Source organism: Camelus ferus, chromosome 27 (genome assembly GCF_009834535.1).
Source record: "Camelus ferus isolate YT-003-E chromosome 27, BCGSAC_Cfer_1.0, whole genome shotgun sequence".
Lineage (NCBI taxonomy): Eukaryota > Metazoa > Chordata > Mammalia > Artiodactyla > Camelidae > Camelus > Camelus ferus.
Genome location: NC_045722.1, coordinates 4453490 through 4479983, shown reverse-complemented (window position 1 = coordinate 4479983; position 26494 = coordinate 4453490). Strand labels below are relative to the sequence as shown.

At 42.7% G+C, this 26494-nt stretch overlaps 1 protein-coding gene across 2 annotated transcripts in view; it reads right to left on the bottom strand.

Moving 5' to 3' along the window:
* Positions 1 to 25844, bottom strand: part of ARID3B (AT-rich interaction domain 3B) — a 48010-nt gene extending 22166 nt beyond the window's left edge. For both annotated transcript variants that reach the window (XM_032468888.1, XM_032468889.1), the window contains exons 1-2: positions 25726 to 25844; positions 22542 to 23176 (exon numbers count right to left, since the gene is read on the bottom strand). In XM_032468888.1, the coding sequence (XP_032324779.1) occupies positions 22542 to 23099 (558 nt within the window). In that variant the 5' untranslated portion in view covers positions 23100 to 23176; positions 25726 to 25844. The remainder of the gene's footprint in view (positions 1 to 22541; positions 23177 to 25725) is intronic.
* Between the last annotated feature and the right edge of the window lie 650 nt (positions 25845 to 26494).

Here is a 26494-nt window from a genome sequence, read left to right as displayed (position 1 = left end):
AAAAAAAAAGCTAAAACCCATCCCCATGTTGTAATTACAGTCAACAGAAATCTGGTGGCAACTAGCACAATGAATAATCAAGATGAATTATGCCTGTCAGGTCAGCAAAACCAGACAGAGTTACAGTCCCCTTTCAAAGGCTGTAGCAGGTCACCCTAATGCCCAGTGATTTCATTTGAGCCAGTAATTCCTGCTGGAAAGTCAATTACCCAGGAGCCCCTATTGGCTGAAAGACATTTAACGGGGGATCATTGCTGCTTCTGTTATGTCAGCTGTTTACTGAGGCAGCTCAGTTCCCAACTCGATTTTTTTCTCTATTGGTCACCAAGAGAGATGAAAACACTGTGTTTTACAAATCACGGTAACATCCAGGCGCTCTGAATGCTCACTCAGAAACTATTTAACACTCAGTTGGGTGGGGAGGACAGAATCCACAACCTAGAATCTCAGACAGGGCTTTCCACAGCAGGAGAGAAGTGTAAAAACAAGCAGGCCAGTGCCACCAGGGTGTGACTACGTGTGAAAATAAACACCTGGGTGCGAGGCTCCAGGAACAGAGGGGAACAGAGGAGAACGCCTCCTCGTAGGATGGAGTGGGGGCTGTCATGACCCCTTTGCTCTCACCAGCTACAAACTACAGCACAGGGACAGTGGTCAGATAGTGCACTCACCACAGCCCACTAAGTTTGAAACACTCAGATTAAAAATCTGCTTAAAGATGGGATTTTAGCCTGGAATGGCCCTAGCTCAGTGACCACACAAGACAGGACACTTGTCAGAACAGGATGCAAACAAGACACTACAGTTTTTCAGTAATCCCACTGTTGGACCCATTCCACAGATAAGAATGTCAGTTATGACTTAAAGAAAACACAGGAAAAGAGTTGTCCGTGAATGAAGGTGTTTTCTTCTGTTCAAGGCAAGATTGGGTCATTACTTAGTTTAAAACATTCACTGGGGCTGACGGGGAAATGTCCACTCTCTTTGCATTACTTTGTCTCGGGGCAGTTAAACTTCGACCCAGCTTCACAGGATTTTCTGGCTGAGGTGAGAGTAATTCCGGAGCCCTGCCCGCCCTGAACCACAGTCCAGCTGGAATGCCGTTTCCTCCAGGAAGCCTCCTGCCTATGCCCACCAGCGTCTTTCTCCTCTGGGCTGTGTCACCTTGTGTTCTGTCTCTGTCCCCAGCCTGTAAGCATCATGACAGGGTATCCCCAGCCCCCAGCACATAAAAAGCACTGACATGTCTGCTGAAAGACAGGGATGGGCTTCCCCATGGGACCCCCAGCCCCATGACGCCTCTGTTCTCCCCTCCTCCTTTCACTGGGAAGATTATAGGCTTCAGCAATTATTCTCTTGGTTCTTAACTCGAATCAACTGCTGTAAAACTACAGCTCACTTACGCACTTCAAGTTTCTGTGCAGGAAGTTTCTTGGCCTATCAACAGGGTGTGGGCATGACTGCTGGAGAGTTACCAGCCCAGAAATGATTTTTTTCTTGAATGTTGAGTGTGGCTGACTGAGACTGTAGTGATGGAGAAAAGTAGGGAGCAGTAGTGGCAGGTATGGGGAAAACACACCCCAAAAGAGCCAACTCAACAGTTCAGGGGTCAAGAGGGGTCCCCGAGAAAAGCATTTCAGTTGAAGGGCTGCCACATACAAGTCTACGGGCTTTGTTCCCTGCGGGTAGCAGGCAGCAGTGCTCAACAGCCCAGAAATGTGCACGAGAGACAGTAGGCAGAGCGGCCACTAACTGCCATTTACAACCTTCTCAGCCTCTCCTACTTGAGAAGCCCCTTTAACCACTTTGATCTCACCAGGAGCTCACAGGAAACTGACAGTTTGCTCCCAAATACCCACCCAAGATTAGCTTTGGCTACTATATCCACAGTCAGCTCATTCTCCCCAAGGGGGCCACAGAGTATTTTGCCTTTAAATCTCTCAAAATTGGTAGTGAAAGAAGGTCAGGGGAAGGAGAAAGGGGCGCAGGAAGCTAGTGTTTATGCATCTGCGTAGCAAGGACCGGGCCGGAGCTCCCCACGCATTTCTCACTTAATTGTACAATGTTGAGGTGGTTATTTGGAGACGGGAAAACAATGGCTCAAAGAGCAAGTTACTTATCTGCCCATGGTCTCGAGAGCTTCTAAGTGGCAGCACCAGTGCTGAAACCTGGGCCTGCCTGGCTCTGTCACACCACGCTGCCTCGTGGATTGAAAGAACAGTACAAAGTGGTCTGGGTGGGGGCATCACGAAGGGGGAGAGGGAAGGAAAGCAGAAGAAAGCCCTGTGTGCACAGAGTGCCCACAAGGCCACGTCTTGGCCTCAGGAGGCGCCTGTGAATGGGAGCTTCTCCTCCTCCCTGATTCTTCTCATTGGCTTCGACTCATCCAGGAGGTGCAGGCAAACAGAAAACCAGCCCTCACACAGTGCCAGCCCAGGAGACTTATCTGGGGCCTCTGGAGCAAGAATTGCTAACCTTTTCCACTACCTCCAAAACAGAGCACCTTGGGTAAGAGGAGCCCCTGCCTTCCTCTCAGTAGAGAAAGATACAGGTGGGTTATGTCTCTGAGGGGACCAGAAGAATACGGCCCTAGCACCCCAACATGCACATAAAAGGCCTTCAAAAAAACAACCAAAGTCTAATTTGACTGTTACTCAAAGTGTAAGTAGTGCTTCCTCAACACCTCAACCCTGGAAGATCGAAAAGGGGAAATGGATTCATTATCCTTGAAAATCTACAAGGCTGCCTTGCAGAAGAGGAAGCAGTGCTGTCTTTTTATTTCCTCTCCTTTTCTCTCTAAAGCCCCAGAAGACAGAAGTCTTCACTGGGCAGAAATCAGCAGGGGGATTTCAGGTCGATTAGGACTTTCCTAACCATCAGAACTGCCCAACAATGGAGTGGGCCTTCTCAGGAGGCTGGCATCTTCTCGCTCGTAGAAGACCATCTATCTGGGATGTCACAGTGTGGAATCCAACATGACAGAGGCCCGGATGAGAGGGCCCCCGGGGGCCAATTCTGTCCTGAGAAGCAAAGAGCCTATGACAAATTCATCCAGCGCTGACTTCCTGAGAACCACCCCAGGCAGAGCACTAAGCAACTTGCTGAGAATGCTGAGAGGGACAAGAGACGTGGTGCCCACTACCACAACTCCGTGGTAGACACAAACTGCATTTAACAAGCAGAGCAAGCCAAAGTACCAAAACACAAAGTGCCCAGGAGGTGGAAGAAAGGAGGCAGCTCACAGGTGGAGATGAAGGGGGCCTAGAAGAATGGGCTGAGAGATTTACAGTCTCAATGAGCATGAAGTGGGGGATAAACAAGGCATGTTTTGGCAGGGAGGATGCAAGTCTGAATAGTTAAGGTGGAAACAGGCTGTGAAATGCCTTGAATACCAGAAGGAAATTTAAACTCTGAACCGTGAAGGGGGGAGGCAGTGGGTGTTCTGTGAACCAAAAAAAAAAAGTGATTAAATCAGTATTTTGGATGATTTTAATGGCCCTTTTTTGTTGAAAAAATATAACATACACACACAAATGTATGTAGACACCTAATCAGACTGGAATTACAGAGGATTTTCACTTTTCAATGTTTTCATTTTATTGATTCACATACAGGTATTTGATCACTAGGATATACCTGATACTGATACTGCGAAACGTTCCAAGGAAAAAAGAAGAGAGGTAAGAGCCTCTGACTTCCTGGAGGTTACAGTCTAACGGGGAGGGAGACAATCATAAAAAACTGTTTATTTTTTTCTAAATTAACATTTGAATCACTTGTCAAGATGGATCACTTGCTCTCCCCCCCTCTCTCTCCATCAACAAAGAAAATTGAGATTGCACCGAAATTATAGAATAATTTAGTGAACTGACACTGTCACAATATTTAGTCTTTCAAGTAAGAGAGGAGTATGACTATTCTTCTAATAAAATACATTGTTCATGTTCCTCAGTAATGATTTACAATGTCAATATATTACTTCTGTAAACAGTAGTGAAGACTTGAGAGGGAAAGCCAGCACTGGGGCTGGCCAGCTATGCAGTAGCTCACACTGAGAATCTGGGTAGAGGCGGGGGTGCGGCGGGTGGGGGCGGGGGAGAAGCAGTAGAACCAGGGAGAAATGTCAGAGCTCCTAAGTCAGAGAATCAACTGGATCTGGAATGAGGGGATGAAAGAGAGAGAAGGATGAATCTGAATCTTATAGTGAGAAAGGTAGGTTCTGATGGAAATGGAGAGACATTAGGTAGGGGATCAAGCAGGAAGCCTTTGAGCACTAATGAAGAGAGATCACTGTCTCTGGGGTGTATGGGTGGTTGCCAAGACCAATCCCACAGCCCTGGAGGAAGCCAGGTATGGCAGCTGGCAGCAGCAGGAGCCAGAGGCTCATCGCCAAACTTGTAGTGAGGAGAAAGGGAGACATCTAACCAGCGTCTCCTGACCCAAGAAAGCTACCTTGGGCCTCTCTTTTTACTGGGATTTGGGGGAAAAAAAAAAGGCCAAGCCAGACCACGCCTCTAAGATCTTAGGAGCCAGCACTGCATTCCTTAGAGCTGTACCTCCCCAGAGACAGAAGCGCCTGACTTTAAAAGCAATTAAGTATCTAGGCTATTTTAGGATTACTCCTTGACCACCTGGAATATCTTATTAAAGCACAGCTCAGATGTCCAAAGCAATTTTAGTTCCCATTCCTCACTCCTCCCCAAGGCAAGAGTTAACTCTTTCCTTCAGATTTAAAGCACAGAAGCTAAGCTACTGACTCTTCACTTGAGCTCCCCATATTCTGAAACCTCTAAGAAACTACTGTCCTTAGAACACCATCACAGACGCTACAACTTTTATAGAGATTCTTGAGTGTTCTCTGAAGACACAGAACAGTCATGTTTTCCTTCTGTCTATGCTCCATAACCTAATAGATTCTGAATTCCACCTAAGGCTCATATCTGGGCAAATTCCTAGGACCTGACCTCAAAAGTAGTCATTAGTTAAATCACTAAACTTCAAAGGGCTGATCCCAAGCTCATGGATCCTAGTTAATAACTCTGAAATACAAAATGTAACAAAAGTCTTCAGGATGAATCTTGCTGTTGTTAGTATTGTTGCTATTTTTTAAATAAGCTGTAAACTATCTTTTCCTGAGTCAGCCCTGTGGCTCCGTAGGTGCTACCTGTGCCACGCTTGTGACTACTGCTGGACGGGCTGATGATGCTGTGACGTTAAAAGTCCAAATCCCAGATCCTGGGAGGAAGAAAAGAAAAACATCTTTGCCTTCCCACCAGTTTTAACTGATCCCAGGAGGTAATGAGACATGCACAAGGGGGTAATGGGCAGGATTATAAGCAAATCCTAAGAGGAGAGAGGAGCCCCAGGAAGTAAAACAGATACTGTTATAACCAACACTGTTGGACTACAAAACCCTCCTGATAAGATCAGGATTACTGCTCTTAGCTCAACCGCTCAGGCCTTGGAAGCACTAGAGTTATAATTATCAGATGCACACCTTCCGCTGTCAGGTAACTTTAGCAGGAACCCGAAAGCACCTCCCTATCTCTTACTGGCAACAAAGATCAATTCAAACTCGGTGGCTTGGAAAAAGAGCCAAGGGGCCCTTTTCTGATAAAGCAGGAACGGAGAAAGGGTGGGGGTGGGGGTGGAGGAAGAGGTGGCAATCCTACTTTTCCATCTAGGCACACAGTCACTTCAAGAAATAACCAAGAAGACTGCCCAGAAATGAGGTGTTCCTACAAAAGGAGGAAGAAAAACTAAAACTGCACTGTTGGTGATGAGGACACCTCTATGCCACAGAGTGAACTGGCCCGGCCAAGTCTAAGCCTCAGCGCCACTGAGGAAAGGCCCAGCCCCCTGTCCCTCCGGAATTTGAGCTGATAGTACTGCGTATTCCGCCGTGAGCTACCTACCACCTGAACCTCCGTAATGGCTGCTGACAGCCCTTCACAGCACACAGCTCGGGGGGCTCAGTGCTGGAGAGCCGAACGCAAGAAGCCCTCACCCGACCCTCTCTGACAGGAGGGGAGACCAAGACCCGAGGTTGGGAAGCCCGCCCAACGTCAGTGCTTCAGGAAAGTTTCATAAAATTTCTTTTCTTCAAACTAACATATTTTAAATGCATAGGAAGAATGCATTAAAAAATGCCATGATGAATTATTTTATAAAGTGAAAAAGAAAAAAGTCAAGTTTGAGGTTCCACAGAGCAAGTCCCCCTCAGGCAGAACACAGTTGCACTTCGTATTAAAAGCCAGCCCTGTTTACAGTTTTGAGAGCTTCTCTAGGCCTGCTTCCAACCCCACACCCCCAGCCTGGGGGTGGCACTATGCTGTACACGCTCCAACTCTGATGCCAGCTGCCCCGCCCTGTCCCCGTGCCCCAGGCTGAGTGTCTTGAATGTGGACAGCAACTTACTCCTCTGTGAGGCCTGTGTACCTGGCACAGGGCCTGGCAGATGGTAAGGGCTCAAATGAATGTCAGCACCTGAAGAATAAGCCACAAGAACAAACTTCTGAGAGTCACTGCAGCCTAAGTGATGAATTTGGGAGGAAAATCACATACTTAAAAGCAGAGGTGGGCTTTGAGTGCTAAAATACAACTCCATAAAAGGAACCTAGAAGGCAATATAAGCCATTTTCTAAAGAAAGCAGTTTAATTTTAAGGTTCAAGAGGATAAAAGAGTGCGCATCCTCCCACCCCCACCGCACGATTCAGCAAAAAAGGAGCCTGTTATTCGTACCTAAACTTAGCAAAGCTTTAAAAAAATGATAATATTCAATGATAACAAGGGTTGGGGCAATGGGATCTCCTATATTCCCATAGCGAAATATAAAAATGGCATGACCTTTTCTGAAAGTCACCTGCCTTAAAATGCCCATCACAATAAAAACAGCAGCAGCAGCAGTAACATAATAATCGGGCATTTACTATGTGCCCAGTTCCAGTGTTTTATGTGTATTAAACATTTAAACCTCAGCACAATGCTCTGAGGTGGGTACTATTATTACCCTCATTTTTTCAGATGAGAAAAATTAAGGCATAAGGAAGTGACTTGAAGAAGCTGCAAAGTGACCCAAGAGTGGAGTTGACAATCAGATGCAGACAGTGCACCTTCAAGTCCCTGCTTGTGACAGCCTTACTTTCTTAGTTTCCTTCTGATCTTGTAATTCTGTTCTATGAATCTACCCTAAGGAAGCAACTAGAAATACAGTACAATTTTATTTATAAAAGCAAAAAATTAGAAACAGCCTATATGTGTGACCATAAGGGAACAGGCAACATATGAATGTGCCATCCATGTGACAGAACATCGTGCAGCCATTTAACACTGCTTTTTAAGAGTTTGATCCCTACTTCACATCCTTCCCATTAATTCTAGATGGAGTAAAGATCTACATATAAAAATACAACCATAAAATAATAATAACAATATACATTTTTTGTAATCCTGCAGAGGGGATGGCCTTTTTAAGTATGACTGAAACCATAAAGGGAAAGATCAATAGATTTAGCCACATCAAAATTTCATACTGCCTGATGAAAGAGCTACAAATCAAGATGAAAGACCAACAACTTAAACAATACTTGAAACATAAAGACAAAGAGCTATGCACAAGAGCTACTACAGATCAATAAGAAAGACAACAGCATAGAAAAACAGGTAAAGGCAACAAAAACACAACACACCAAAACCCGTGGGATGCAGCAAAGGCAGTATCAGGAGAGAGGTTTATACTGGTAATAAACACATATACATTAAAAAAGAAAAAAGATGTCAAATAAACAACTTAACTCTATACGTCAAGGCACTAGAAAAAGAAGAACAAACTAAGCCTAAAGTTAGCAGAAAGAAGGAAATAATAAAGATTAGAGCAAAAATAAACAAAAAAGAGAATAGAAAAGCATCAACGAAACTAACAGTTGGTTTTTTGAAAAGATTCACAAAATTGAAAAACCTTTAGCTAAACAAAGAAGGAAAAAAAGAGAAAAATAATTCAGAAGTGAAAGAGAAAACATTACAACAATGCCACAGAAACAAAAAGGGTTATAAGAGACAGCTCTGACTAGTTACATGCAAGCTAACTGGATAACCTAGAAAAAATGGATAAATTCCTAGAAACTTACAACCTACCAAGACTGAATCATGAAGAAACAGAAAATCTGAACAGATTTATAACTAATAAGGAGACTGAATCAGTAATCAAAACCCTCACAACAAAGAAAAGCCCAGGACTAGATGCTTTACAAGTGAATTCTACCAAACATTTAAAGACAAATTAACACCAACCCTTCCCAAACTCTTCCCAAAAATTGAAGAGGAGGAAATACTTCTAAATTCATCTTATGAAGCCAGCATTATCCTGATACCAAACCCAGAAAAAGCCATTTCAAGAAAACTACCTGATGAATATATACGTAAAATCCTTAATAAACTACTAGCAAACCACATTCAAGAGCAGATTAAAAGGATCATATACCATGACAAGTAGGACTGATCCCTGGGATGCAAGGATGATTCAACACACAAAAATCAATCAAAGCGCTACACTACATTCAACAGAGCAAAGGATAAAAATCACATGATTATCTCAACAGATGCAGAAAATGCATTTGACAAAATTTAACATCCTCCCATGATAAAAATACTCAGCAAACTAGCAATAGAAGAAAACTACTTCAACATTTTAAAGGTCATATATGAAAAGTCTGCAGCTAACATACTTAACAGTGAAAAACTAAAAGCTCTTCCTCTAAGATAGGAAAAAGGCAAGGATGCCTACTCCTATCACTTCTATTTAATACAATACTGGAATCCCTAGCTAGAGCAATTAGGCAAGAAAAAGAAAAGACATCCAAACTGGAAAGAGAAAAGGAAAATTATCTGTTTGCAGACGATATGCTCTTGTATGTAGAAAACTCTAAAGATTATACACACAGACACACAAAACCATTAGAACTAATACATGAATTCCAGAAAGTTGCAGGATACAAACTCAACATACGAAAATCAGTTGTTTCCGTACATTAACAAAAAACAATATGAGAAGGAAATTAAGAAAAACAATCCCATTTACAATAGCATCAAATAGAATAAAATACTCAGGAATAAATCTAACCAAGGAGATAAAAACCATATGGAGACTAAAAACCATAAACCACTACTGAGAGAAAACAGAGAAGACAGAGATAAATGGAAAGACATCTCATGTTCATGGACTGGAAGACTTAACACGGTTAGAATGTCCATGCTACCCAAAGTGCTCTACAGATTCAATACAATCCCTATCAAAATCCCAACAGCATTTTTTAACCAAAATAGAAAAAAAAAAAAAAAAAAAAACTCTAAAATTCATATGGAACCACAAAGGACCCCCAAATAGTTAAAACAATCTTGAGAAAGAAGAACAAAGCTGAGGCCTCAGACCTCCTAATTTCAAAATATTACAAAGCTACAGTAATCAAAACAGTAAGGTACTGGCATAAAGACAGACATATAGACCAATGGAACAGAATACAAAGCCTAGAAATAAACCCACACACATATGGTTAACTCATCTTTGACAGAATGCCAAAAATACATACTGGGGAAAGGACAGTCTCTTCAACAAATGGTGTTGGGAAAACTGGATATCCACATACGAAGAATGAAAATGGATCCCATTTCACCATACATACAAATCAAGTCAAAATGATTAAAGACTTACAGACATAAGACCTGAAACTGTAAAGCTCCTGGAAGAAAATACAGGATGAGTGTTTCATGGCATCAGTCTTGGCAATGATTTCTTCGATATGACATCAAAAGCACAGGCAACATTTCCCTGATGACTAGTGATGTTCAGCATCTTTTCATGTACGTACTGGCCATTTACGTCTTCTCTGGAGAAGCAGCTATTCAAATCTTTTGCCCATTTTTTAATTCGGCTATTTTTATTTATTTATTTATTTATTTATTTATTTATTTATTTATTTATTTATTTAGCTGTCAAGTTGTAGGAGTTCCTTATGTCTTTTGGATATGAATCCCTCATCAAATGTATGGTTTGCAAGTGTATTCTCCCATTCTCTAGGTTGCCATTTTTACTCTGTTAATTGTTTCCTTTACTGTGCAGAAACTCTTTACTTTGATGTAGTCCCATTCTGGGTATTGAATCAAAAGAACTGGAGTCAAGATCTTGAAAAGACATCTGTAATCTCACATTCACTGCAGCATTATTCACAATAACCAAGATATAGAATCAACCTAAGTGTCTATCAGTGGATGGATGGATAAAGAAGATGTGGTTAACACACTCTGTGGAATATTATTCAGTCATTAAAAAAGGAAATCCTGCAACATGTGATAACACAGATGTACCTGGAGGGTACCATGCTAAATAATGGAAACACTGCAATAAAAATTTAAATAAATGTAAATAAAATAAATAAACCACTCACGGAAGGACAAATACTGCATGATTCCATTTATATGCCGTAACTAGAGTAGTTAAACTCATTGAAGCAAAAAGTAGAATGGTGGTTGCCAGGGGTCGGGGGGAGGGGAAATGAGCTGCTGTTCAGTGGGTGCAGTAAGTCTTGGTCACGTAAAATGAAAAAGCTCTAAAGATCTTCTGTACGACATGGTGCTTACAGTTAATAATATGTACTATACACTTAAAAATTGGTCAGGACAGTAAATCTCAACTGTTTTTTACAGTTAAAAAAAGAAAGAAAAACAGGCAAAGCGTACAGGCAGAGTAAGTCACAGAACAAACGCAAAAGGCAAATAAACATATGAAAAGATAGTAACATACCTATACCCTCTGATACAGCAAATTCAACTTCTAGAACAATCTACCACGAAAATACAGACACAGTGGTAAAGGGCTGAACAGCATCTGCAAAGACAGCCTGTATTTATCCTGAGCACACACACTCTCGTCTACTCTGTGACTATGCGCTAAGTGGCTAAATACACAGAAACAGCCGTGGAAGCTGATTCCTGCCTAACTGTGGCCTCCTCTGGGATGGGAGCCGGAAGGGTAGGCAACAAGACACGCTTTTTTAAACTGTTAATTTTTTCTCTGTATTTTCCTATATTGTTTCAACTTTTCATGAGCATCTATTCACATTACTTACATAATTTTGAGATGTGATGTTAAAAACATTAATAAATAGATCTTTATAAACACACATGAAAGGACAGCCATAATACTGGGTAAAAAAGTAAGCTATAGAACTCCTATTTTTGTTACAAACAAGCAAACGTATTTGTGAAGAAAACAAGCTCTGAAAAGGTAAAGAGCAAACTGTTAACAACAATGACCTGGAAAGCCAGTCTGACTTTTAGTTCATGTATTTCTGCATTTGTAAAATCATTTGAGTCAATATAACTTCTGCAATATGTTTTTTAAAAATTAAACTATTTTAAAACAACACTTTAAAATAAATTTTAATGATAAAACTTGCTCATGGTTTGTTAGGTGATAGAAGGTAGGCATAAAATTGTATACAAATCAAAAAATATGCCTGTAATGGGCATTAAAAAACACACAAAGGAAATATAAGAAAATGTTTAATTACATCTAAGTTATGTGGTTGTGGTGATTACATTTTCACCTTTACAGATTTTTACATTTTCTAAAGTGAGTCAGAATTACTTTGACAATCAGAAGAAATAAAGTTACTTTTAGAGAAATGAAAGCACTGAGGAAAGATTATCTTTGCTCTGCTCTCTCTGGAACAGAGGGAGCCCAGGAAGAGACACAGGGCGGCGAAGGCAGACCGCCCATGTTCACAGCAGAGCTTCCTAGCTGTGAGCCTACAGGCAGCCTGCTTCTCCCTTCTTTCCTCATCGATAAACTAAAACAAACACGTGAAGGGGTTAATATCAGGGCCTGCTTCACACACTGAAATATGGCAAATACCTGGCATAGGAGAGGCAAAAAAGTCCAAGCTATTATAAATCACAAACATACACACACAAACAAAGCAGCAAACAGAATCACGAGTGGGGATACTCTGAAATGGAGCAACTCTACCACCTCCCTCCCTGCCCAAAGAAAACCTCACTAGAAACACTAGATACACTAGATAAAATGTAACACTCTACCCCCCTTACACATACAGCTAAGCTTGAAACCAAGAAAGAAAGCAGTGTCCACAGTGCCAGAAACAAACAGGAAGGAATCAGAGAGCAGTGAGCAGGTACCGAAGCTGAAGGACTCAAGGAAGAAGGGACTTGGATATAGTTCTTAACAGCTGAGGGCTGAGGACTGGAGACTTAATCACCCCAAGGGAGAAGGGTGCCAGGAACCGGAGCTGAGATAAATGTGTAAAGCCAGACGCCAGGAAGGACTAGGCTTCCACCCTCTATGAACTGGGGGTTAAAAAACTGCCCACCAACCCGGAGAAGCAGCAAGGAACCTTGCCATCTGTTACGGGCCTCATGGAAAAAGAGGGTCCATAAGAAATGGAAACCCAGGCTCTCACTAGGCACAGATGCAGACTCCAAATTCGCATACCCTAAACCAATGGCAACTAGCTAAACTTGTAGAATCCTAGCAGAGGAGAAAACAAAACTCCCCTTAGGAATGTTTACATAATCCAAAGCACGTGGGACTCCCATGGAAACAAACCCCAACTCAAAATGAGTGTATATTGAAAAATAAAAACAAACCACTGCAAGAGGAAATAAACCATCATATGGTAGTGTAACAGGACAAGAGAACTGGCACCCCAAGAATTAGAGGTAATAACAGAATAATCTAAAGGCATCTTTAAAATAAGTATGCTTAAAGAAAGGCAGAATGTTGGTAATTGCTAAAAGCTGGGTGAATGACACAGGTGGTTCATTACCATTCTCTCTTTTGTATGTATGAGATGTCCATAATAAAAAATGTTAACAATTCCATAATACAAGATTTTTAAAAAGTTAAAGATGTTCAAAGAGCTAAAGGAAGAAATAGAAACCATATGGTAAGAAGAGTCAGGTTTTTTTTTTTAAGCAGTTTAGGAAGATCTCATTTTTTTATAAAAAAATTTTATACAATTTTTAAAGGTTACACTCCATTTACAATTTTTATAAAATATTGGCTATATTCCCCATGTTGTACAAAACATTCTTGTAGCCTATCTTACACCCAAAAGTTTGTAACTTCAAAAGTCAAAAAAGTATAGAAATTAAAGACAATATTAAGATAAACATTTTAAAAAGTTATTAAGTAGAATAAACAGAGCTGAAGAATTAGAAATTGGAAAATAGAATGTAAAAATATTCCAGAATGCAGGGGAATAACATAAAGGGATAACATTATAAAAGACAAGATACATAGAAGACTAAATGAGAAGGTTCAAATACATCTATTAGAACAATTAAGTAGTAAAAAATAGCAGCAAAGAAAAAAGCAAAAAAGACAAAAATCAGGTTGAAGGAGCAGACTGAAGACTAAGCGGGATAAATACAGTAAGTGCAAACCTAGAACACTAACGCAAGTGCAAAATAGCAGAATCAGAAAAATTTTAAAGCTGTAAGAGAGGAAAAAGGTTCATAATGATGACAATTAGACTGACGAAAGACTTCTCAACAGCTAAACAGTTGCTAGGAGACAATGGAATCACATCCGCCAGTGTCAAGGCAAATAATGGTCAATCTAGAATCTAAAGCCATGAACAAGAATAAGGCAAGATAAAGACATACGTTAAATTTTTTTTCCCAGACATGCCAAGAATGAGTTCTCTGCTAAAAGGGTTACTAAGGAAGGAAGATTGGGCCCAAAGGGAAAGAATGGGATATAAGAAGGAATGGTGAGGAAAGAAATGGATAAACCTGTTGAGAAATTTAAATAAATATTGACTGGAAGGAAAAAAAAACACCCCATCTAATTTGGGCGTGGAGTTAAAACAAATTAGAATACTGGCCACAATAAACTAGAAGATGGAAGTGGAGAGGTAGAAGCTAAAACTAGACTCTCTAAGGTCCTAACATTCTTTGAAAGTAGTGTAAAAAGTCAAGACTGAAAGTTAAAATCTTAAAGTAACCAATAAAAGAATATAAACAGAAAGCGTAACTTTTAAACCAGTAAAGGAGAAAAAGATTGACTAAAGAAAATTCAATCAAACTAACAAAATATAGGAAAAGAGAAAACAAGAAGCAAAGAAAAAGTAGGGTTAAACCGAAACCCAAAGCTAGAGGGCAGAAATAGGTCCAAGTGTATCATCAGTCCTAATAACGACATGGATTAAATTAACCTAATAAAAAAGAGAGATTATAGGTCTTTTATATGTGGTCTCAAGATATAAAGATTGGAATGTATAAGGGGAAAAAATGCACTAATATTAATCAAAAGAAAGCCAGTCTTATCCTGGAATATTTTAATTCATCTCTCTCTGAAAGTGATCACACAAACCAAACTTAGTAAGGATAAGGAAGACCTGAATAACACAATAAGCTTGACCCAACAGACAGCTAAGCAATCCCATTTCTATCAAATAGAGAATATACATTCTTTCCAAGCACACATGGAGAATTTATAGAAACTGGTTGTCCACAAGGCCAACACAGGATATCACAACAAATTCCAGAAAACTGACAGCATACCTGTTCTCTAGCAATGGTTAGAGCTTAATTATAAGCTACTAATAAGTTAATATTTTTTAAAAAGATAAAACCCACGTATCTGGAAACTAAAAAATACTTTTAAACAACCCATAGGTTGAAGGAGCAATCACAACTGCAACTCTGAAATGCTCAGCAGTAGCCAACGAAAGCACTGCATATCAAGACTTGTGGGCTAACTGAATCACTATGCTGTACACCAGAAACTAACACAACATTGTAAGTCAACTATACTTCAATTAAAAAACAACAACAATCTTGTGGGATACTGCAAAAGTGCAACCTTGAAAGAAATCTGAGCTTCAAATGCATTGGTTAAGTAACAAGAATTTCAGAAGATGTGTTAAATACAAAACTATTAAATAGGCTTAAAAACAGGGCAGACACATACACAGAGTACAAGTAAAACTTGGGACATCTAAAAAAGATCAGTGGGTCATATCTGCGTCAGTATCTAGGTTGTGACAGTATACCATAGTTTTATAGAATGTTATCATTGGGGGGAACTGAGCAAAGTGTATAGGGATCTCAATTCTTTCTTAGAATTGCATGTGAATCTATAATTATCTCAATGAAAATTTCAATTAAAAAACAAAAAAACAATACATGACCAAAATCCCACACTAACACTAGCACATGCTGGCGAGGATGAGGAGTAACAGGAACTCTTGTTCATTGTTGGTAGGGATGCAAAATGGTAGCACCACTCTTTGCAGCTGCTTACAAAACCAAACATGCTCTTTCCATACAATCCAGCAGTCGTGCTCCTTGGTATCTACCAAATGGGTTAAAAACTTATATCTACCAAAAAACCTGTACACAGATGTTTATAGAAGCTTTATTCATACTTGCCCAAACCTGGAAGCAACAAAGATGTCCTTTGTAGATGAATGGATAAACCACGGCATATCTAGACAATGGAGTATCATTCAGTGCTAAAAAGAAAAGAGCTATCAAGCCATGAAAACACATGGAGGAAATTTAAATGCATATTACTAAGTGAAAGAAGCCAATCTGAAAAGGTTGGTATGATTCCAACCATATGACATTCTGGAGAAGGCAAAACTATGGCGACAATTAAAGGATCAATGATTGCCAAGAGTTCAGGGAGAGAGAGGGATGAATAGGTGGAGCACAGAGGATTTTTAAGGCAACAAAAGTACTCACCCTAATGTAAACTACAGACTTTGGGTGATAATGATGTATCAGTGCAGGTTCATTGACTGCAATAAATGTAGCACTCTGGTGCAGATTTTGATCCAGGGGAGGCTATGTGTGTGTGTATGTGGGAGGAACAAGGAGTACATGGGGAATCACTGTCCTTTCTGCTCAATTTTGCTGTGAACCTAAAACTGCTCTAGGAAATCGTTCCCCCCTCCCCAAGAAATGAGATAGTGCTACAAACATTAAAAAACAACAACAACAACAAAAATAGGGCAAATTAAAAGAAAGTGGAAGAAACAAGTATTCATGCAGCGTCTATTATCTGCCATTATTCTGCTGGGTGCAGGGACACATTGGTAAGCAAAACACAGACCAGATCCTCTTAGCGCTTACCATCTAGTATAGGAATATCAAACAGATAAGCCACACAAATATAATAGATAATGTTCATTGACAGCATATACTGGCAGACTTCATTTCACTGTGCTTCACTTTACTTTGCAGATACGGCATTTTTTACTACTTGAAGGTTTGTGGCAACTCTGCATTGAGCACATCTATTGGTGCCATTTTCCCAAAAGCATATGCTCGCTTCATGTCTCTGTCACATTTTGGTCATTCTCAAAATATTTCAAACTTTTTCATTATTACTATGCTTGTTATGGTGATCTGTGATCAGTGATCTTTGACATTACAATTGTAAAAAAATTACAATTTTCTGAAGGCTCAGATAATGGTTAGCATTTTTTAATCAATAAAGCATTTTTAAAGTAAGGTATATACAATGCTTTTTTAGACATAATGCTACTGCATACTTTAATTAGACTACAGTATAATGTGAACGTAACTTTTACATGCACTGGGAAACCAAAAAATTTGTGTGACTCACTTTATTGAGATATTCACACCTGCAATATCTCTGAGGTATTCCTGTAACATGATCTACACTAAAGGTGAAGACGATGCCTCTAGGAAGTGATGCTTAAGGTGAAAATTGAAGGCTGAGTAAGAGTTGGCCTGGAGGAGTGTGCCAGCAGAAGGACTAACATACGCAAAGCCCAGAGTGGCTGGTGTGCAGTGACAGATCAAGATATTGGCAAAAATAAGGCTGGAGAAGCTGGCAGGGATCAGATTATGCAGATTCTGGCTTTTACAATTAGAGCAACCAGATGACATACTTGGAGGGCATTAAAGGAGTGACATAATCTGATCTGTTTTTTTAGAAGATCACTCTAGCTGCTAGTGGAGAATGGATTAGAATAGGGGAGGGAAGACACAGAAACTTGTCATAGCTACAACAGAAGATAGGTAGCTTGGATTAGGCAGGTGATGGTGGAGGAGAAAAGCTGCAGGATTCCAGAACTGATAAGACTTGGTGATGGACTGGACATTACCAGATGGAGTGATGGAGTATGAGGTATACAAAGGTAGTCAGCTTTCAGGTTTCTGATGTGAATGACCAAGTGGGTAGAAATGGCCCTTGCAGAGAAGGAAAATAAAGGAGGAAATGATTGTGGCAGGAAATAGGTTGAAAATTAAGTTATATGTATTAAACTCGAGATGTCAGTAAAACACCTAACTGGAAATGTCAAGAAGTTGGGAATATATTCATGGAACTCAGAATGGAAACATGGGCTCAAACAATATACACTGCAGTCAATGGCTTGTGAATAATATTTAAAGCCATGAGTGTGAAAGAAATTGCCCAGGAGAAGCATATAATGAAGAAGATCTAAGACTGAGCCCTGGGGAACTAGGAGTTCTAGAGGTCAGATAGAAGAGAGAAAAATAAAAGAAAATAAGTGAATGGAGGGGCTATAGAAAGCAAAAGAGGGTAATGTTTCAAGGAGAGGAGTCTACTGAATTCGATACTGTTGAGGAATCAAATGAGGAGAGCGCAGGCTGGGCTTAGCAACATGGTGGTCATCAGAAGGCCTTACCAAGCGCTTCAGGGATACGGAAGAGACAGAGTCCAGGATAAAGTGTGCTGAGGATGGAGTAGAAGGTGACAACATGGAGGTAAGGAGTGCAGACAATTCCTCTGAGCAGCTTTTCTGCAGGAAGTAGGGGACAGTTAGGACTAAAGAACAAGCTGGAAGGAGATGTGCAGTCAAGGGAAAGTTTCTAAAAAGTGACTTCTCATTTCCTCAGAACAACTGAATCAGGCAGATTCACTGATTAAAGGAGTTTTGCCTTTTTTTTTTTTTTTTTAACTTGGGACATAGTAGAACATGTGTGAATGTGGAAAAAACTTCAGAAGAGAGTCCAAAGAATCAGGAAATGGGCTCACTGATGGAGCAAGTCCCTGCACATTAGGAGGGGATGGGATCTGGGATACTCATGGAGAGATTAGTCTTTGGTACAAAGGATAAGGACCCAAGCCAATCACTGATCACGTAGGTATAAGAATTTAATATAAACAAAGCTTACTTCTATCTAAAGAAGAAATGTGCCTAGTTTATACTCTTCTTCCACTTTTCCAATGTCTTTAAAACTGCTCCCTGCGGGTGGTAAGAGAGGGTTGTCATCCTCTGAGAAAGATGTATGTGTGGCTTCAGAAAGGTAGGTTAGGTCAGGACATCTGTCCCAAGCAAGCAAGTGATGGAGCTAGGATCCAAATCCACATCTTTCAGCTCCCAAAACAATGCTGATTAACAATTACATCTCTTATTATGGAACAAGTTAGCTGAGTATTTATGCCTTAACTTTTTGGGGTTAATGTCTAGAAGGGCAACCGAGCTCTCTCACAAATCACCATCGACATCACAGACACAGACACAGACACAGATCTGGAACACCCTCTGGTAGAGCCAAATAAGAGACTGTAAGTTCTAGGCCCCAGTCTTCTCCCAAGTGACAGACAGTCTAGTCTGCTCACCCAGATGATGACAAGTGAAGATACAAACTCAACACAGATACTGAAAACAGAAGTGAAGAAAAGTTAAGGTTGCCAAACACCTCCTTACCAAGACTAAAACACAAAGGAAGAGCCTAGGGCAGTGGCTGATGAAAGCACCGTGTATGTTCCTTCTCATTACACAAGCTAAAGCAGTTTCCCAACCCTGGCACGGCTGACATTTTGGACCAGATAATTCTTTGTTCTGGGGGACTGTCCTGTGCACTGTAGGATGTTCAGTGGCATTCCTGGCCTCTACCCACTCTATGCCAGTAGCACATTTCCTCCTGTCCCAGTCACGACAACTGAACATGTCTCTGAACATTGCCAAACATCCCCTGGCAGCAGGACGGGGTGGGGAGAGAGCCTCCAACTGAGAACCACTGATCTGGACAGATTCCACTGTGAATAAAGGAGCTAAGGACATGCAAAGTAGGCCTCCAAAGAAAGCGGAGAAAGCTCATGATTTTATTTATTTTCAGGTGACAGTTTGTGCAATCTTTACTAAAAGGGTCAAATGTTCCAAAGACACGCAATATATACCCAGAGAAGGAGGCTCAGCCCAGAGACCACACCTTACTACTTCAAGGAACTCTTGTAACAGATTCTGGAGACCAAGCAGTCAACCTTCCTCCTTCCCACACTCAGTAATCCAAGTGACTGACAAAGCATACAGAAAATCAGAATCTCCACTAACAGGCTCAAGACAGAGAAAAGCCCATACTGCCTGAACTGCCCTCTTCCCAGAAGGACAGAAGACCACCCCTAATGGGACAGCAACACCCCCCAGATGGTTGGATGCCCACAGAGTTCTATTAATCTTCCTTGAGAGAAGGGACCCTCAGCTCTCTGTTGTCTTATATTTCCTCTGCCCATCGAAATCTGATGGATCTTAGACAGTTTGCTCAATGGTGTTATCCATCTCCCCATCGCTCTGGTGTCAGAGAACACCACACTCTTTCTAACAACCCAGGCCTTGAGAAGCAATTATTTTCTAAGAGTTTCTTCAAGGAGAAAACATGAAATAATTTTGATTTTACATGTTGTAAGAAAGAGATTTCAGAAGCAAAAGATAATGTGTGGAGCCCTTAAACTTTTCAAATTTTGCTTTTCAGTTGGCAGATGCCTGCTGTGAATGCCTATGCCACCCCCAAATATTGCAAAAATACTTTTGAGTATTCCTGTTGGTTTACCAAGCTTTGTTAGCTATGCTGAAGACAAAATCAACTTTATCTTGGTGTATGAATAACTGAAACAAAACTCTGTTTTAAAGTATCTGCAGTATAGCTCAGACTGGGCAGTTAGGCTTCAGCCAACTCAGGACAGAAGGAGATTGTTGCAACCCGAGGCTCAGTCCCCTCTGAGGCGCCCACAGTGCCTCCGCTAGATGGTGGGCTCTCTGAGGGAGATGCGCGCCTTAGCCCATGGAGCACAGGCTGGGCCCAAAGAAGCCTCTGTAAAAGTCTGTTGTGTAAAAGAACAAAATGAGCTGTCACACGTTAATAAGATCACTCTGGGTCGACTGTAAAAGACCTTTGTTAATTGTTGCCAGAGCAGGGGATACTCTTTTTCAGTTCTCTAGTAGTTAACTACATGAGAAACAAAAGATTATGAATTAAAAAAAAAAGAAAAGAGAAAAAGGTGGTCTCATAGTTTGTAATGGATTCTACAGGATCTCCCTAAGGATATTATTTTTTTAGTCCCCCTTTCAAAGCACAACTAAAAGGTTTTTTAAATCCCCAAGCACATTATTTACCTCTTTTAGAAGCAGGATTTGACAAAGGAGGAGGGCATGGACCAAATCAATCTTGAACAATTAAATTCAAAAGGAGAAAAGAAGGTGCACATCTAAGGTTTACAATCACTGTTACCCAGTGAGCCCCTAACCCAGCTCTTGATCTCCAAATCCAGGATGAGGGTAAATTTAGGGTGTGAGATTAGGCCTCAGCTACAATGGCATTTTAAAACATTTTGGCAGGTGCTCTGCCAGGCAGTCTATAATTAGTGAGTATGCCTCAGAAACTTAAAATGAACATGAAGAGTTTCAGAAGCCAACAGCCAGCCTCCCGAGCACTGGACCGTGTAGTCATGGGGCTGATGCTGCCTAGAACCAGTGCTGGGTGCCCGCCACAGCGCACATGTGTGTGCATGCACACGCCACTTCTGCAGAGTCTCTTTTTTCAAAGCTGTAATGGCCTGACCTCAACACCTGCTGCACTTCCTGAAGACAGACAGGCACTGGAGCTCCACTCGCTCCTCGCACGAGGCTGCACTTTCTAGGAACGACCGCACACACGCAGAGGCTGGCCAGCTGCCAAGGTGGGGGCAGCCCAGCGCCTCGGGCCTGAACTTTCCCAGTGCTGTCAGGGCGGGATCCCTCTAGGAGCTGACTCAGCGGCCGGCGTGGAACTCTGCCAACCACACAGCAGTGCGGGGACTGCCGGCAAGTCACAGATGTTTTGCTAAACCAAAGCAATCAGCCGGGAGGCGGGTCTGGGCTGGTGGCCAGGCTGCTGCTGTCAGGGGAGCTAGGATTCTCTGATCCTAGTCCGAGCTCTGCCACTGCCTCCCTGGTGATCAGAGGGAAAACCTCTGTGCATCTCAGCATCTGCCCTGCTGCCGAGCATGTCCGTGTGGATGCGGCAGAGAAAGGCACTGTTTGCATAGAAGAGCACCTGGAGCACCACCGCCTACCACGTGCTAGCTCTGTTAATCCTTGCAGCATCCTCGGAGGTTCACTTCACACTGTTGTTATTTCACAGAAGGCTCAGAGGAATTAAGAGCCCTACCAAAACATCACAAGGGTAATAGATGGAAGAGGTGGGATCTGAACCTCACTTTGCTGACTCTGGAATCGACTGCAAACACTGCTACCGTACAACTCAGATCAACTGCATAGGCAGGGCTCCTTGATACAAAGACGGTAATTTTCCAGCTTACAAAGGACCTTTCTTATATGAGTTTTCAGTTGCCCTGTGCAAACCCATAACTGATTTCTAAACAGCACTGCTGGACCACATGAAGTATACATGCTTATGAGGAATACCCAGATATTATTACCAGCTTTATCATGAGCTCCCTGCCTAAGCACCAAGTCACTTCACTCAGAAGAACTTATCGTCACTCCATTCTTTGGGTGAAGAAAAGCTGCATGGCAAGTCAGAGACTGAAGAATTAGAAGGCAAACACTTGGTTGATGACAGATTCCTTAGGCTCCACCCCTTGAGATAATTCATTAGGACCCCGGAATCTGTATTTTTTAAAGCACCCTAGATGACTCTCATGCTCTGCCACGTTTGGGAATCACTGAAGCCTACCTTGGCTACAGATGGAATTTTGAGGTCTACCCTGCCCTGTTTCAAAGGGGGTGATGTAAAGGTGAGAAATGAAGTCATGTCTACAAGGCTCTTTGCTGGAAAATACACACAATGCAAAAGCTTCTCATCAACTATGTTTAGCAACAAAACAACAGAACTGTCCTTAAAGAGCATTATCCTGGGTTAGCCTGGAGCTAAGATACCATCTTAGGCAAGACTGTTCTCCTACCATACTACTAGAAAAGCTATAATTAGAGTCACACATCTCATTTTAAGATATCCCTCATAACATTGTTGCAACCTCATTCTTCCTAAAACAAAGAAAAAAGAAAAAAGAAAGACTGTACTGACATTGTTTCACGTCAAATTTGGAAGGATTTATATTAGGAGTAACTCACGTATTTCATTCAAATCAAGAAAAGTCTATTCACATTTAGGCTGCTGGTCACGGAAGCAGGTTGAGAAGGCACAGACTGGCCCAGACCCCGGCCCTGGCAGTCCAGTGCCCCTCCCTGGCCAGCCTTTAGGGAGAACAAATAGCACCCACCCCCACCAAAAGACTGACCTGCTTGAGCTGCTCATCCAGATTCCAGCCCAGCTGCCCTGCTGTGGAGACTGAAGCTGAGGCCTTAGAAGCATCTTTGGTATGGTCTTCCTTAGCTTGCTGTCCATGTGGTGGGAGCCCTGGCGCTGGAAGTAGACCAGACACGGGTGCTGCTCTGGGGTCTTGACGAGCCACTTTCTGCACATCAAAATATTTTGAAGCAGCCTGGGCTTCTTTCTCAGCCACCTCTTCAACTTCATCATCCCCATCCTCATCTTCCAAACTTCCTTCCTCTTCCTGAGGCTCTGAGTTCACCATGCTCCGTTCAAAAACTCGGGCCACTGCTGTGGCTGGTGGAACTCTGGCTAAGGGACCCAGGGTAGGGTTGCCAGAAGGCCTCCCAGGCGTGGCAGAAAGAAGAGTCTGCTGTGTGACCAGCTTCTGGGCATACAAGAGCGGGGCCTCTCTCATCTGTTGCCCCTGCTTCTCTCTGACATCCATCCGCAGAGGAGCCACATGTGGCTGCGGTGGCGGCGGCGGCGGCTGCTGCTGCTTCTGCCGAGGCTGCAGTGGCTCCATCACTGCCTCAAACTTCACCCACCGACGGGCATGGCTCTGAACCTGGGCACAGCCCAGCAGGCAGGCTAGGTCTAAACCTTCAGGTGATTAACAGAAACCAAAAGAAGGAGGGAAAAGAGGGGAGGAAAACTATGTAAAACACATATAAAAAGGTTTTCTTTTCTCCAGTAAAGGCCACGAGTTCTGAACATTAAATGTATGCCCCTAAGCCTGAGTTTTAAGATGAGTGAGTGGTGGGAGTGTGGCGTTTGGGTTGGCGGGGGTGGGTAGGGGGGTAAGGAAAAGTGTGAAGAAGAGGAACAGGGTTTGAGGGGCGGACTGCGGGATGAATTGTAGTAGCGGCCGACTGCTGTGGGTTTAAAAAGAAGTCAATCCAGATGACATCTGGTCTGCAAACAGCTGTGTTCTGATCTCTCTCCTTCAACATTATCAAACACTAACCTGTTTATTACTGAAAAAGCAACTGGGTTTGTACTGTACAGAGGTTGTGAGCATGAAAACCTCAATTAAAAAAGGGAAAGAAGGGCCTGCCTATAAAAGAGAATATTGCTTATGCTCCCAGGCCCATCAAAGAAAGATATTACCATCTAAGCAAGACACAGAGCTGTGAGACAGACAAAAATACTTCTCTCATAGAAAAGCAGAACCTAGCAAATTGCTCTTGGGTTTAAACTTTTCAAATTTCCCAGATCAAATTGCCAGCTTGCTTTTTGAGTGGGCTGAGCCATGCTAACTGGACATTACAGCCTCAAAAAGAATCCAATTTCAACAACATGAGAGAAAGAAACATGCAAGGAGGCAAGAGTTTCAAATTGCAGTCGTCACTCAAAAACAAACGGGGGAATTCCTCTGGACATTTTTAAGTTAATTAATTGGAAACAGATATCAATATTGTCTAAACGAGTTAATGCTTCTTTTTTATAAACAGCCTAGTAAATCTCTTCACATCCCCTTTCTTTCTGATTCACTTCAATGATATTCTATGACAAATACAAAAAGAAAAGGCTTTCAGGCCAAAAGTATTCTAGGGGCAGGTTTATCAGCATTCTTACCAATCAGTCTCCAAACACACACCCCTTTCACACCCTCTCCTCCTCTAACCACCCCTCCTTCCATTCCTCCTTCCAGGCCCCCAGCCCCCAACAAACCTCACTTGAGTTATGTTTTCTCATCAAGTCCCCATAACTGAATGAATTACTATGCATGGGCAAATTTTAGGTGAACAGGACTTGCGACATAGCATACAATGTTGTCATCACATGAAAGAAGAAGTTGCACATAGGTTAGGACTTGGTATCTGCATTGTTCCACTATTTTAGTACTGGGTATAAAGACTAAAAAAAAAAAAAAAAAAAAAACCTAAATGTCTAGCATCTTCAAAAATTCATGGGGAAGTAATCACACCCCTAGCAATAAAAACTGCCTGGATTTATGAATTTTTAGAAATGGATCAGAGAAAAAAGGTACAACTTTTAAAGCTATGCAAAAAAGTAGAAATTTAAAAATTCTCATTTTCTTTTTATCTAAGAAGCATTGCTTTTGCCTTTCGCATTCTGTGAAAGATTCAAATTCCAATTTGCCTCTTACTGCCTTTACTTCCTCTCTTGGCACTTTAGAAAGTGTGAGTTATGCCTGCAGCAATACTTTCATTCTGCTATAGCCCTTTTTATAGTGTAACAAAGCAAGAAAACATTTACACCCACATTAAATCCAGTTGCCAAAAGCGTTCACTTAAAATAAAAACAATGTGCATCAAAGAAAATTAAACAAAAGAATAAAGCAAATAATTTTAATTCTCCTTATATCCATTACAGTCAATCAATCACAAGCGGGATAATTTTTCAAGCAAGTCCTGCCAGTCATTGAATAACTGCTTCTCGTCTTGTGGCACCATCTTCTCTGTGTGCTGTCCCTAGCAGAGGGGGAGGTGTCTCACAGCCTCTTTAGAAAGACTGAGATGACTCAGTTCTACAACTCGACACACACACCCTCCCCCAAAGAGCCTATCTTCTCCCGTCCCTAAGCAGTTAGTTGATCCAAACAACAATACCACCTGCCTACTTTTAGAAAACTTAATGTCTCAGAAATCTAAACTACTCCATCCTTTCACACGCCCCCTCCCCCATTTCCCCTAAAGTTCCCGGACCTCAAAGCCCAGGGCCAACGGACTGCTTGCAGCTTTGAACCCGGCCTCGCCCACCATCCCCTCTACCTTCGCTGCTGGATCCCTCCGGCCTCAGTCCACTATGAGCCCCCTACCTCCCCCTACTCCCCACCATTCTTTATACTCCCCAACCCAACCCTACCACTTTTACCTCTACCAAGCCTTCCAAGCCAATCCGCTGGCTCTTCTTCGATCGCCCTAACCCCACCTACCCTGCCCTCTCAGTTCCTGGGGGCCCCTTACTCTTCCCATCCCTTTATCTCTAATCACCCTAATGGGCGAGGGCGCCTCCGGGCTCCTCCCAGCGCCCTCACTTTTCCTCCGCGGCCCCCGAGCCCCGCCGGCCCGCGCCTTCACGTCTCCCCTTACACACCTGCCTCCCCTCTCACCCCTCGGTCCCCTCCACCTGCCACATTCCCTTCTCCCGCCGCGGCTGAGGGCGCCCCGCTCCGCGCGGCTTACCTGTGCGGGGCGCTCCGGCTCCCCCGGCGGTGGAGGAGGCGGCCACTCAGGCCCCGGCGCGGCAGCGGCGTTTCAGACTTCTCAGCAGCCGGGGGCCACAGCCGGGGCGGGGCCCGCACCGGAAGCGGCGCCGCGGGGCCGGGCTGCCGGCCCGGGGCGGGGAAGGGGGCGGGGCCACATGGGATGGGGCGGGGCCCGAGGCCGGAAGCGGCCAAAAGGGGAACGAGGGGCGGGGTCTGGCGGAAGTGACTTCTAGGCACAGCCCCGCCTAACTGAGTCGTGGGCGGAAGCAGGTCCAGGCTGGCGAAAGCTTCCGCCAATGGGAAAACGCGGACAGTGAGGAGTTCCGATGGGAGCACTTCCGCGGGGAGTTGAAAAGAGCCGGTTTGCATACACACTTTTCTGCCACTTTCCTGCCTCTTTTCTGATTGTGGAGGTTAGTGTAGCGCGGGCGGGCGGTAGTTAGGGAGTAAGATAAATAAAAGACAAGGAGTGTCAGGGTCTCTGGCTGCTTCAGTCTGGTTCCTAACCTCCGACCTTCAAACCAGTCTTCCTGAGAGATTCCCGCTTCTAGATCAGCTTTTTGCTGAACTTCTCCAATTCCTTCTTGGATTGAGACCTGGCTGTCAGCTGAGAATGCTGCATCCCCTGGAATTACCTCACATGGGTTAGTATTCTACTTCCCAAGTTCCAAAAGTGCGGGACCACGTGTCAAATACTGTGACTTCTGTAAAGACCGTTGCTTCTCTAACGCTTACTCTTAAGACTT